This window comes from Rhinoderma darwinii, chromosome 4, assembly GCF_050947455.1.
Source record: "Rhinoderma darwinii isolate aRhiDar2 chromosome 4, aRhiDar2.hap1, whole genome shotgun sequence".
Lineage (NCBI taxonomy): Eukaryota > Metazoa > Chordata > Amphibia > Anura > Rhinodermatidae > Rhinoderma > Rhinoderma darwinii.
Window position 1 is genome coordinate 189,851,074 of NC_134690.1, and position 14,922 is coordinate 189,865,995.

Genomic DNA, 14,922 nt, shown 5'->3' on the forward strand with positions numbered 1-14,922 from the left:
CAATGTCATTAAGACCTATCTACAGCGTAAAGAAAAACAAGGAGCCCTGGAAGTGATGATATGGCACCCACCGAGCCCTGATCTCAACATCATCGGGTCTATCTGACATTACATCAAGAGACAGAAGGATTTGAGGAAGTCTACATCCACAGAAGATCTGTGGTTAGTTCTCCAAAATGTTTGGAATAACATCCCTGCTGAGTTCCTTCAAAAACTGTGTGCAAGTGTACCTAGAAGTATTGATGCTGTTTTGAAGGACAAGGATGGTCACACCAAATATTGATTTCGTTTAGCTTTATCTTCTGTTTTTTCACTTTGCATTTTGTTAATTGATAAAAAATGTATTAACACTTCTATTTTATTGAAGCATTCTTACATTGCAGCATTTTTCCACAACTACCTAAAACTTTTGCACAGTACTGTATGTATGTATGTATGTATGTATGTATATATGGGTATGTGTGCATATATATATATATATATATATATATACACACACTGATCAGTCACAACATTTAAACAACCTGCCTAATATAGTGTAGGTCTCCCCCGTGTCAACAAAACAGCTATGACCAGTCAAGGCATGGACTCCTCAAGACCTTTGAAGGTGCCCCTTAGTATCTGCCACCAATACTTTAGCAGCAGATCCTTTGATTCCTGTAAGAAGTGGGGCCTCTATTGATTGGACCGCATGTCCCACAAATACTCAAGCGGATTGACATATGGGGAATTTGAAGGCCTAGTCAACACTTTGAACTCTTTGTCATGTTCCACAAACCATTTCTGAACAATTTTTGCAGTTTGGCAGGGCACATTATCCATTTAAATGAGTCCACTGCCATTAGGGAATACCGTTGCCAGGAAGTGGTGAACTTGGTTTGCAACAATGTTTTGGCAGGTGGTACATGTTAAAGTAACATCCACATGAATACCAGCACCAAAAGTTTCCCAATAGAGCATATCCAAGAGCATCACATTGCCTCCGTCGGCTTGCCTTCTTCCCATAGTGCATCCTGGTGCCATCTCTTGCCCAGCTAAGAGATGCACACGCACCCGGCCGTCCACATAATGTAAAAGAAAATGTGATTTATCAGACCAGGCCGCCTCTACCATTGCTCCATGGTCTAGTTCAGTTGCTCACGTGCCCATTGTAGACGCTTTAGTTGGTGTACAGGGGTCTGTATGGGCACTCTGACCGGTCTGCAGCTACACTGCCCTAAACACAGCAATTTGTGATACACTGTGTGCTCTAACGTCTTTTTATCATAGCCAGCAATTTCAGTAATTTGTGCTACATTAGCTCTTCTGTGGGATAGGACCAGACAGATTAGGCTTCGCTCCGCACGCACCTTAGGCGCTTATAACCCTGAGGCCATTTATTCTTCCTTGGACCTTTTCTGGTAAGTGCTAACCACTGCATGCAGGGAAGACACCACAAAACCGGTCGTTTTGGAGATGCTCTCATCCAGTAATTTAGCCATCACAATCTAGCACATGTCAAAGTTGCTCAGTTCCTTACATTAGCACATTTTTCCAGCTTGCAGCACAAGTTCAAGAACCAACAGTTCACCTGCTTCCTAACATCTGTCAGTGGTTTTAATGTTATCTCTGAACAGTGTGTATGTATATATATATATATATATATATATATATATATTTATATTTATTTTTTTGCTATAGAGTTTGCAAACTTGGAAAATAATTTGTCATGGATGAAAAATATGTACTGAAATAATAACTATGAACTAATGTCCAGCTGTAGCAATCTTTAACTTGACTCTTCGGCTAGGTTCACAATGTGAATTTTTAGCATGCCTTTTTTTTTTTGTTTAATGAACTCCCATTGAAAGACATGGGGGTTTATCTACCAAAACAAAAAAAAATACATGCTAAAAACGCAACAACAACGCACAGTGTGAACGCACCCTAAACACATTAAATGCACTGTGGCAAGAACGTTTATCTTGACTTTTTAAATTACTATTCAATGGCTTTTGTTGTGATATATCACGCTGCAGCAAGTTATCAGTCAAGTTAAACTTTCCTATATCTGTAGTATTATATAAAATAAATTTTGTTAAGTTTCAAGTATAATTGTAAAAAAAATCATGCAGCCAGTGATTTTCCTATTATACTGTATTATTATGTAATGAGTGACTAATATAATGTATTGATGGTTTTAATTCATAATTACAATTCACTACTCTTTACTATATATTGTTAATATGTAAGTCTTGCAAATGAGACATTTATTAAAATATTGTTTGTATTTTGTTTTTTTTTTAACAGAAGGTCATGCATACTAGAAAGAGGCATATGGAGCTATTTCAGGAATTAAACCAGAAATTTCAAACGCTGGACAGATTTCGGGATATACCAAATACTGGAAGTATGGTAAGTAAAATTATTGTAGATTTTTAAAGTCCCTATCTATCAACTAAATTATTATAATATATATTAAAGCTGTGGTAGGTTAAAATTAATATATATATATATATATATATATTAATTTTAACCTACCACAGCTTTAATATAAATTATTATATATATATATATATATATATATATATATATATATATATATATATATATATATATATATGTATAGATAGATACTTTTACTAATATGCATACACTGGCAGAGAAAATACTGCATTTCTCATTTTTAAATATAGTGACTTACATGGTTATAGGCGCATTCACATGCTTATTTTGCCTCTCCGTACAAGCTCCAAGTTGTACAAAGTCATAATACGTTTCCCATATAAGTGTATGGGGCCAACATTGAATTTCTATATACCTTTAATTTCATAACGAGGCACGTATGCAGAGTTCTTTTTCTGTAAGGTTCTTATAGAATAAAAATTGTAGCATGTTCCATTACATCGAGAAAACCTCTGTAATACGGAAGCACAGTACCATATGGCAGCATAGTGACTGCCTAAGGTTCTGTTAGGATATGTTCAGACATCGTATAAAAATTGCGCTGAGGAACCGGCCTAAATTTCGTACCAAAGCCTGCAATGAAATATGCAAGCATTTCGTTGTTAATTTGAGTGCAGAAGTTCGTTGTAGATTTTCATTCCTTGCATTGCAAAGATTTTTGCAACAATAAGGACATGCTTCGGATTGGAAAATCTGCAGCATGCCTACAATACGCAGCAGTTTATTAAAAACCCATTCACTGACATTGCACTGTACTACATTGCAAAATTTTAGTGGGGATTCTGCAACCGAAATTCCGCAACAAATACGCGATGTGTAAACATAGCCTTAGGGCACAGCCAGACGTGACGGAATTGCTGTGGAATTCCGCTGCGGACAGTCCGCAGTGGAATTTTCCAGCGGACGTTTTTTACAGTGGTTTCAATACATTTTTAGGCAAGTTAGTTCAGACGTTGCGGAAAACTCCGCTGCGGACCATAGACTGCGGTGCGGAATTTTCCCTCCGCAGCATGCACTGTCTGTTGCAGAGAAGCAGCAAAATTTCACTGCGGTTTTCAGCCTTTGCAATGCAAAAAACTGAAATCTGTGGCAAGTCCGCTGTGTTTTCTGCAACGTCTGAATTACCTGTCAAATATGCAAATGTTGGTGCAGATTCGTTGTGTAATTGCCCCAAATCTGCACCAACATTTGCAGCGGAAAAACTCTGCCACGTCTGGCCATGCCCTTTGAGTGGCTTCACAAGCAGCCTTTTTTTGAAAAACCACCATGTTTTTAGTGGCATTTTTCCTGACATTTTTTGTCATCTGTGGCCAGATGGCAAAGACTATGGAGAAATCTAAAAAGAGCTACAAGCATGACTTTTTTTTAAGTGTTTTTTTTATTTTTTATTTTATGTTACATTTTGTTAGCTCTGGGGCATTTCTTTAAAATCCCATGAAGGTTGGCATTGGTATTTTTTTTTTTTTTTTTTTTTTTAGCATTTAGTGGCTTTTTCTCCACTAAGACCTCCACATAGTAGGTTTATATTGCCTCATTAAAAGATGCAAGTATCAATGTGTGTTGCTTTTTTATGGTGTTTATTCAGAAAAATCATAAAATCATGTGTTGCATTGAGGAATCTTTGTATCACATGATCTTTGGATCACAAGGTGAAAAACGGCAACTGCAAGCAAAAAAATCACAGGTAGTAAAACACACTGTTTTGAAAAAAGGCCACAAAATGCAACAAAAAATGTATGTACCATTTTCCTGAGTTTTTTTTATTCGTTTTTGGCCAAAAAAGCTTTGCACAAAAAATGTTTGTGTATGAAGGAAGCCTAAGGGCACGTTCAGACGTGGCGGATTTTTTCCGCTGCATATGTTGGTGCAGATTTGGGGCATATACGCAAAGAATCTGCACCAACATTTGCATATGTGACAGGTAGTTCAGACGTTGCAGAAAACACAGCAGACTTGCCACAGATTTCAGTTTTTGCATTGCAAAGGCTGAAATACGCAGCGAAATTCCGCTTCTTCTCCACAACACACAGTGCAGGCTGCGGACTGGAAATTCCGCACCGCAGCCTATGGTCCGCAGTGGAGTTTTCCCAAAGATAACTAAAAAGGTGTGGAAACCAATGGACAAACTGTCTGCTAAAGATTTCCACTGCGGACTGTCCGCAGCGGAATTCCACAGCAATTCTGCCACGTCTCAATGTCCCCTAAGGGCATGACCAGACGTGGCGGAATTGCTCTGGAATTCCGCTACGGACAGTCCGCAGCGGAAATCCGCAGTGTACACGTTCCTCCATTGCCTTACACAGCTTTTTAGTAGGGTTCATTTACACGTTGCGGACAATTCCGATGCGGAGCATAGGCTGCGGTGCGGAATTTGGTGTCCGCAGCATACACTGGCTGTTGCGGACGTGTGGCGGACTTGTTGCGGACTCATTGCGGAATTTCTATATTGACTTCAATGGAGAGTCAAAATTCTGCAATGAAGTCCGCAGATGTTATGTGTGCTGCGGAGCGTATTGGTTTTACTAACATGACATTTCTTCATTCTGGCTGGACCTATGTATTTCTAGGTATACAGCCAGACTGAGGAAGTCAATGGGACTCCCGTAATTACGGGTGACTACGGGTGTGCACCCGTAATTACGGGTGATTACGAGTGTGCATCCGTAATTACGGCAGCGTTTCTAGGCGACGTCAGTAAATAGTCACTGTCCAGGGTGCTGAAAGAGTTAAACAATCAGCAGTAACTGTTTCAGCACCCTGGACAGTGACTTACGATCACAATATACATCAACCTGTAAAAAAAATAGAAGTTCCTACTTACCGAGATCTCCCTGCTTCTTCCTCCAGTCCGGACTCCCAGGATGACGTTTCAGTCCAAGTGACGGCTGCAGCCAATCACTGGCCAATCACAGGCTGCAGTGGTCACATGGACTGCCGCGTCATCCAGGGAGGTCGGGCTGGATGGCGAAAGAGGGACGCGTCACCAAGGCAACGGCCGGGTAAGTATGAATTTCTTTTTACTTTTACTAGGGAAAGAGCTGTCCCTTCTCTCTATCCTGCACTGATAGAGAGAAGGGAAGCCCTCTTCCCCTCAATACACAACGGCTAGTCCGCATCAATTTAATGCCCATTTTAGGCAAAGCCACAACAGAATCTGCAATACAAGTGAAACTGAAAAAACAGTATCTGAATAATGCAGATTTTAAACTGCAAACTGTTGTGGAAACCATCTTTTGCACCTTTTAGTGCATAAAAACAGTACCAAAGCTGGTGAGCACTGTTTTTTCAGACTCATTGCTTTCAATTTTCACCAAGATAGGGCAGCTGGATTTTTTTTTTCAGCGCTGCTGAATTAGTTTCAGGCCTCTTTCACACACAGATTTTTTTTTTCGGACATTTTAAACTGCGTCTAAAATGCTTCAAAAATGCTAGCGTTATTCAAATGTAACATTGATTTGTTTATGGTGATTTTAGTGGCATTTTTTATTTAGTGTAATTTTGTACACGCTTTTTTTCTGCCGTTTTAGAAGTAAAAAATGCATTAAAAAAAACTCTGTTAAAAACACCACAAAAAAGCCATGAAAAAATGCACAAAATGCAGCAAAAGCTGCGTGTGAATTCAGCTTCAGGAAGCTCTAAAATCAGCTCCATGTGAACTACGGCACCTATTCCCATTGAAAGCTATAAGAGCTAAAAGCAAGGCATTTTCCATGCTGAGACCGACACTGAAAAAGCGTCAGAATTAGGGTATGAGCACACACAAACTCAAAAACATCTGAAAATACGAAGCTGTTTTCATTATTATTTTTTAGCAACTCACGTTTTAGGTGCCGTTTTTTACGCCCATTTTTTGCAACTTGTTTTCTATAGTGTCAATGAAAAACGGCTCCAAAAACAGCTCAAGAAGTGACATGCACTTCTTTTTCACGGGTGTTTTTTTACTGCCTGGCGTTAGTACGTTGTATGAGACGAGTCATACTGAGGGGACCCTATGGGGCTGACGTAGATTTCCATTATAATTTACTATAGTTTTCTAGCCTAAATTATAATAAATTTGTCGGGCCGCTGTGGCCATGCCCCCTTTCTACAAAACTGTCGAGGGTGACGCAAAAAAGGCCAAAAGTCGCAATTTACAAATTGAGGGTTTTGGGCCATTTTGCGACTTTTCTAAGCCAGAAAACTTGCGTATAAAGGTTAATATATTTATAGTATCCATTAATTGGTTTCAATGCCTGTATTGACAAAGCAGGTTTACATCCATACCGGTAAAATAATTTGGATATTTCTGTATATTACTAGCCTGCCTAAGTGGTTTTAGTCTTTACAGTATAACAGTCATTTACACCATTGTTTCTTTTTTGTATCTTTTCTGAACAGGATAACCCAGCAGTAAACAAGAATCCATGGGACAGTTTCAAAGGCCCAAGTGAATATCAACACTATACAACAATAAATGTATTAGATTCAGAAGTAAAAGATTCTTTAGAACTTAGACCCTCGGAATGGGAAAAATGTCTCAATTTGCCTTTAGATGTACAGGAAGGCGACTTTCAAACAGAGGTTTAATATTACTATGAAAAAGACTGAAAGAAGTAAACAAGTCATTTGCACTGACACAAAAAACTTTGGAAGCCTGGCGCCTGGACTTTTGTGACAAATTAATGTCAGGAACTTCATGTGCCAAATGTCAGTGTTCTTTATTTTTTTTTTCTTTTATTTTTTTCTTTTCTTTTTTCAATTTCTTGTCTACTCTCACTAGAAAATCTAGTGCAGAACCAGGTGTACAGATCTTACCATCATGTGTTGTAAGTACCCGTGGAATGGATTTGTAAGGTAATCTTTATAGATCAACCTCAAACAACGATTCATGTTGTAACAGCTTCATTTGGTTTAGTTTTCCAAAAACTTCACCATGAAGCACAATGTATATATGCAGTTTTTAAAATTTATAACAGTCTGTTTGGCCATTACTACACTTTTTACTTTATAATATAAAAAGCAAAATTTTTGTCATTAAATGAATGTTTGTTGAGCTACGTTCTTCATTGCTTTAAATGCAATAAAGTAATAATCTCACTTTTATATGAATAATATATTTCACATCTTTATTATTGCAGTTTTATCTTGGAAGCTCATAGTGGCTTTCTCTGCTGCAGCTCTGTATAAAATATTTAAAATGTTGTATGGTGTAAATAAACTTTTGTCTACAGCCCTGTTTCTGTTGTCTTCTCAAAGCATTAGAGATGTTTATAGACTGAAGTACATGTATATAGTGCCACATAAATATGATGGAATATACTTTTTTTGTCTAAGACAGATTTTTGTGTCTCTTTTACATGGTTCCATAATTTTAACTTATCTTAAGATAATAAAGTATTTTAAAGTTAAGATGTGGGATGTCCAGGAAAGGATGAAAAAAAATATTTCTTTAAGGCCTGATTCACATCTCGTTTTTTTCCTTCCATTGGAGTTATACTTCGGGAAAATCCTGACGTATATCTTCGACGGGTAGCAGTATATTCAACTGTATAGGTAAACAGTAATTATTCTGCCTGTATAAACGTTTAAAATAATTGTTTATTAACAAAATTATTAAAATTGGTAGGGCACAGAGTGCCAAAAGATCCAGGTACAGGCGTTGGCAGCCAGATCAAGAGCGCAGACTGAGATGTATGTGACAAAAAGATAGATAATCAGCAAGCACCCATTCAGACCACTATCAGATGTCTCATATGCGCCGTTACACTAAAACGAACAGCTGAATATCAGCTGACAGGCAACTATACGTTAATTAATTCAGGCAACTCGTACCCCTGAGGACGCTCCCCTACAAGGTGCAGAAACGCGTTGGGAGTGTGCCTGTTAACTAATCTGTGGCAATCAGATCTCATTAATATTTGCCAAGCACTCTGAGTTAGTTTCTATGTGATCATTTCACCTGTGATATAATCAGGCATCCATGAATGGGTGCTTGCTGATTATCTATCTTTTTGTCACATACATCTCAGTCTGCGCTCTTGATCTGGCTGCCAACGCCTGTACCTGGATCTTTTGGCACTCTGTGCCCTACCAATTTTAATAATTTTGTTAATAAACAATTATTTTAAACGTTTATACAGGCAGAATAATTACATCTTAGTAATTTAAACGTATACCTCTACACAGTAATCTCTTGTATTTTTTGTATAGGTAAACAGTGGGATACGTTGCCTCGGGCAAAGCTACTGGAAGCGCTGTGCTCAAGGAAGTTCCTGACATCACTTTCCATATATGGGTAGTGATGTCAGGAGCAACAATGCTGGAGTCCCCGGCCAGAGCATTGCAAGTGCTCTGGCCAGAGACTCCTGTCGTGGGGAAGCCCTTGATGTCACTGTCCATATATAGACTATGAGGTCAGGGGCTTCTCCAGTCCGGAGTCCATGGCCGAATGCTACCAATGCTCTGACCGGTGACCCCGTAGTTTAAAGCAACTGATATCACTGTCCATATATGGACAGTGATGTCAGGGGCTCCTCCAGTCCTGGAGTCCCTGGCCAGGGCGCTGTCGATGATCTGGCCAGTGACTTCGTTGTGGAAAGCCCAGACATTACTGTCCATACATGGACAGTGATGTCAGGGGATTTTCCAGTCCTGGAGTCCCTGGCCAGTGCGCTGTCGATGCTCTGGCCAGTGACTTCGTTATGGAAAGCCCATACATTGCTGTCCATATATGGGTAGTGATGTCAGGAGCAACAATGCTGGAGTCCCCGGCCAGAACATTGCAAGTGCTCTGGCCAGAGACTCCTGTCGTGGGGAAGCCCTTGATGTCACTGTCCATATATAGACTATGAGGTCAGGGGCTTCTCCAGTCCCGAGTCCATGGCCGAATGCTACCAATGCTCTGGCCGGCGACCCCGTAGTTTAAAGCAACTGATATCACTGTCCATATATGGACAGTGATGTCAGGGGCTTCTCCAGTCCTGCAGTCCCTGGCCAGAGCGCTGTCGATGATCTGGCCAGTGACTTCGTTGTGGAAAGCCCAGACATTACTGTCCATACATGGACAGTGATGTCAGGGGCTTCTCCAGTCCTGGAGTCCCTGGCCAGAGCGCTGTCGATGCTCTGGCCAGTGACTTCGTTGTGGAAAGCCCAGACATTACTGTCCATATATGGACAGTGATGTTAGCTGCTTCTCTAGTCATTACCAATGCTCTTACCGAGGACTCTAGCCCTGTGGAAGCTCCCCAAAGTATACGTTTAACGTATTCGTCACCCATGTTAAAAAAGCATATACCACGCAATATATGTTTTGTTTTTTTTTGCTGAATCCCTCTGGGTGGAAGAGCATAGTTTACTACTTTATTCCATCTTCCAAAAGAAAAGGTATACTAACGTATACCAGCCAGACAGAGGCCAAAAGGACAACACGCTAAACATGGGGCAAAAATGTAATGCGCACTCACCCAAACTAGGAGAAACATTTTTTTCCTTTGCAGTATAGAAGATGGATATTATGTTTTCAGCAAATAAATCTTATTTATAGTATAATGAAAATTATGTAATTTTCTAATATGTATCAATTCTTTATAGTTTTTCTAGATAAAACTGTCACCTTAATGGTTTATTTCTAGAGAATGAAAATCAGTCCTGGTCATGTGATGGACACATAGGAGCACAGTTCATTACAGTTATGAGAGCTCTCTCTTGAAAATAAGCCAATCACCAGTCTGATCAACACGGCAGATTTTTATTAGTAATATATCCTATTCAGTGACCACAAAAATGTAAATTCAAAGTACATTACAAAATTGCAACAATTTTCTTTATGCAGTGAATAAGCTTTATCTGATGAAACCAGAATAACATTTAAATCGGGACCTGTATATCTGAACATATAACATAAACAGAAATGGTCAAATCATAATATTAAAAGCTATGTATACCTTTGAAAACTTTATATATATATATATATATATATATATACATATATATATATATGTATATATATATATATATATATATATATATGGTATATGCCATTATTAATTTTTTTCCGTCTGATTCCTTGTACAAACTCCACCTTCACTGAGTTTTGCCACAAGACATTCATAATTCTGATAATTGGAGCTCAAACAGTTTATTAGTCAAATCTTGAGCTCACCTATCAAAATATTAAATGTTGTGTGGCCAAACTCAGTAAAGATGGACGCTTTGAAGTTCTATTTTTACCTTTTCGTTTTTTAATCCATAAACTGCCGCCCTAGTCAAAGGCGTCCCCCTGTCCCTCGTTCTGGCCTTGATCGTATCCTTCTGAAAACATTTAATTAGAAAATGCTATGGAATCATAATATGGTACAGTATGTCTGTCCAATCTTCACTTGTTTTTCATGTTTCCTAAAAGATTGGTAAAACCCCCCGGAAAAATGAATGTTTATGGTACTTCTCACAGTACTGTGCATTTGATAGCTAACTTATTTTTTGGGATTGCTTTTCTCAGGTATTCTGATTTAGCTCTGCTAGACAGATGGAAAGTAGATTGTGTATTTTTATGCTCACTTAAAAATATCAAACATTGTTTCCATCTTATCACTCAAATATATTTTTTTTAAGAAACAATGAATATGCATTTATTGGGAATAAAGTGTGTGCACTTGTTTTATTTCTATTTTTGTACAATCTAAGTTGTACTAAGTTGGTCAAACTTTTTTTCTAATACATTTAGTGGTTTACACTGCAATTTATTAACAATGGTTAATGGCGTTATCAAGCTAATGAGGGTAACATACATTTAAGTAATACTGGTCTGCACTGAGTACATTGGACTTTACTCTTTCTAAGTGATGTTACTTTTCTCGATGTATTGTAGGAATCAACAAGTTATGACCTGAATATGTCAAAATATGATCACGCTGACAGACACAAAATAGCACAGGTTCTAAGGTTCTTGGGCTAAGTTTATATTTGCAGTGGATCTTTATCAATTCTGTCATGATGAGCTTATTTCAGGATCTGTCATAATGTTTTTTTTTATATTATTGAAGTCAATGGCTGATCAATCAATCATCATTTTTTAAATCAGTTGCAAAGCAAATACAAAAGGATTTTCCTAACAACCTATTGGTAAACGAGTCCTACAGCTTTTGGAAAGAACAGCAGTAAATTGAAAATAGATAAAAAATTTAATTTCATAAAAGCTATAAGGGCACGTTCAGACATGGCAGACATATTCCGCTGCGGATTTGCCGCAGATTCACGGCAATTACGCAAAGAATATGTGAGGATTCATCAACATGTTGCAGATTTTGCAGCGGACTTGCCGCAGGTTTAAGGGCAAAGCCACACGTGGCGGAATTGCTCTTGAATTCCGCTGCGGACACTCCGCAGCGTTAATCCGCAGCGGAGCCGTTTCTCCATTGACTTCCACTTCTATTTAGTAGGGTTCGTTTAGACGAGGCTGAAAATTTCCGCTGCCGTGCATAGGCTGCGGTGCGGAATTTGGTGTCCGCAGCATGCAATGGATGTTGCGGAGTTGTGGCGGACTGGTTGCGGACTCATGGCGGAATTTCTCCATTGACTTCAATGGAGATTCTAATTTCCGCAATGAAGTCCGCAGCTGTCATGCACATGTTATGCGTCTTGCTTTTTTGACATGACATTTCTTCATTCTGGCTGGACCTATGTATTTCTAGGTCTACAGCCAGACTGAGGAAGTCAATGGGGCTCCCGTAATTACGGGAGCGTTGCTAGGAGACGTCAGTAAATAGTCACTGTCCAGGGTGCTGAAAGAGTTAAGCGATTGGCAGTAACTGTTTCTGCACCCTGGACAGTGACTACCGATCCCAATATACAGCAACCTGTAAAAAAAATAGAAGTTCATACTTACCGAGAACTCCCTGCTTCTGTCTCCAGTCCGGCTTGCCAGGATGACGTTTCAGTCTAAGTGACGGCTGCAGCCAATCACAGGCTGCAGCCGTCACATGGACTGCCGCGTCATCCAGGGAGGTCGGGCTGGATGCCGAAAGAGGGACGCGTCACCAAGACAACGGCCGGTAAGTATGAAATTTGTTTACTTTCACTAGGGAAAGTGCTGGCCCTTCTCTCTATCCTGCACTGATAGAGAGAAGGGAAGCACTTTTACCGCAGTCCGCAGCAGCTAGTCCGCATCAATTTACTGCACATTTTGGGCAGATCCGCCGCAGAATCTGCAACGCAGATTCTGCAAGGGCATTGATGCGGACAGTTGCGGAGGAAATCCGCCACTTGTAGGCATGCCCGAAGCCCTTGCATTGCAAAGGCTAAAATCCGCAGTGAAAATCCACTGCTTTTCCGCAACAGACTGAACATGCTGCAGATTGTAAATTCCGCACCGCGAGGTATTTTCCACACCGCTGTTTTCTGCAACATCTGCACTAAATAAACTAAAAGGCTACAGAAACCAAAGAGAGAGACGTCTGCTGCGGAATTTCCACTGTGGCCTGTTGAAAAAAGAATTACGCAGCAAATCTGCCACGTCTGAACAGGCCCTAATCTTTCAGAATTTGTGTTATATATTCATGTGTTATCTATCAAAATGTGGATAGCCTCCTTAAAGCGGACCTGTCAGCTCATCTGAACTGTGTTTTAATAAATATTTGCATTCCCCATGAGATAACAATTCTGGCACATTTTTCTTAGAACTGTGTTGTGTCTTTTTTTCATTATTCCACAAGGAAACGCATGAATAAATTGGTAACTGGTTGTTACCATTCCCCTTGTCAATAGGATGTGTCCCTACACAGTGTGAGAGAATTGATTGGACAGTGTCAATGTGCATAGGGACATGCCCCTTTGACAAGGAGAAAGATAACATTTCGTTGTGAATTTATTCATACATTTTCAGGAGGCATAACAGAGCAATTGCACAACACAAAGTGCTTAGAATATGTTCTCCGGGATTGTTATTTCATGGGAAAAAACTTGTTAGAAAAGCTGACAGCTCATCTTTAAACCAAATAAATTTGCATCAGTACAGTGTTAAACACACAAACTTGTTTAAGATCGTATTGTGTAAAAAAAACAAAAACCATAACCACGTGCTAAATGTTTAGCAAATGTGTTAAAATAGTCACAAATATTTTGAAAATAAAAAATAATATAAAAAAATTATACACCACCAATAGGCTTGCCAAATTTGCTTCCCAAAATCAGACTACCATTCCACCTCCTAATAGGTCACAAATTCCGCAATCCAAAACCAATCTACCTCTAAGCTTTTATTTTTTTTAACAATGCATTTAATATGGTAGTTCTTTGGAAATCACACACCGCTAAGGCCATGTTCAGACGTGGCAGAATTTTTCCACTGAAAATGTTTGAAGGTAATTCTGACGTTGTGGATATCACAGCAGACTTGCTGCAGATTTCAGCCTTTGCAATGCAAATGCTGAAATCCGCAGTGAAATTCCGCTTCTTCTCCACAACATAATGTGCATGTGCGGAGGGGAAATTCTGCACCACAGCCAAAATTCCGCACAGCTATTTTCCGCAACGTCTAAACTAAGTTTCCTAAAAATGTATAGAAGCAAATGTAAAAAAACGGCTGCTGCAGAATTCCACTGTGGACTGTCCGCAGGGGAATTCAACAGCAATTATGCCACGTCTGAATGTGCCCTAAAGGCAGGGCCGCATCTGCCATTAGGCAAGGTGAGGCAGCCGCCTCAGGCGGCGCCACCGAGCTAAAAAGGGGGGGCGGCATATTGTGGCAGGGCCAGGGAGGGTGGGGATGGCAGGGGAGAGTACTTTACCCAGGTGCACGTCTGATAGTACACTCCCCCTCTCTGACGCTGCACGTGCCGCGAGAGAGGAGCACAGAGAACCTGGAGGTCTGCGGAAGGAGCGGCCGAATGCTCTATCCTGAAGAAGAGAAGAGCGGCTGGTAAGTAATGAGGTGAGTACAGGAGGCTGAGTCGTTGTTAAAGACTAGAGCGGCAGAGTGCCGATTACTGCGCTCAGCCTCCTGCCCTCACTAATTTAAAAGTGATGGGCCGCTACCATACTGAAAAGGGGGGGGGGGGTCATCTGACTGACTGTATTATTGGGCAGCCTTAGAGGTGTGCGACATGGTGCTGCAGCCTCCCACCATGCAGGGGGCGCAACTGTGCAGGCCGTACTTTGGACTCTATTTTCTCTGCTCCTCGTTACACACACACTGAGGAAGCAAGTGCAGAGTCGAGGAGGAAGCTCCACCCACAGCCCGGCCTACAAGAAACCTGTGGAGCTGGAGAGATGATAAGTGTGTGTTTGTGTGTGTGTGTGTGTGTGTGTGTGTGTGTATGTATATATGTGTCTGTATATGTATGCATGCCTTGTGGCTCTGCGTGTGTGTGTGTGTGTGTGTGTGTATGAATACATGCTTTGTGTCTGTCTGTTTATGTGTGTGTGTGTGTGTGTGTGTGTGTGTATATATGTGTCTGTATATGTATACATACTTTGTGTGTGTATATATATGTGTCTATATGT

The 14,922-nt window shown here is 40.1% G+C and overlaps 1 protein-coding gene across 7 annotated transcripts in view; it reads left to right on the forward strand.

Moving 5' to 3' along the window:
- The window catches only part of ADGRB3 (adhesion G protein-coupled receptor B3), an 806,266-nt gene extending 798,543 nt beyond the window's left edge, over window positions 1-7,723 (forward strand). For 5 of the 7 annotated variants that reach the window (XM_075861993.1, XM_075861997.1, XM_075861996.1 and 2 more), the window contains 2 exons: window positions 2,290-2,394; window positions 6,823-7,723. In XM_075861993.1, coding sequence (XP_075718108.1) covers window positions 2,290-2,394; window positions 6,823-7,011 — 294 coding nt within the window. In that variant the 3' untranslated portion in view covers window positions 7,012-7,723. The remainder of the gene's footprint in view (window positions 1-2,289; window positions 2,395-6,822) is intronic. The other 2 variants (XM_075861999.1, XM_075862001.1) reach the window with 1 other exon arrangement.
- Window positions 7,724-14,922: the final 7,199 nt, after the last annotated feature.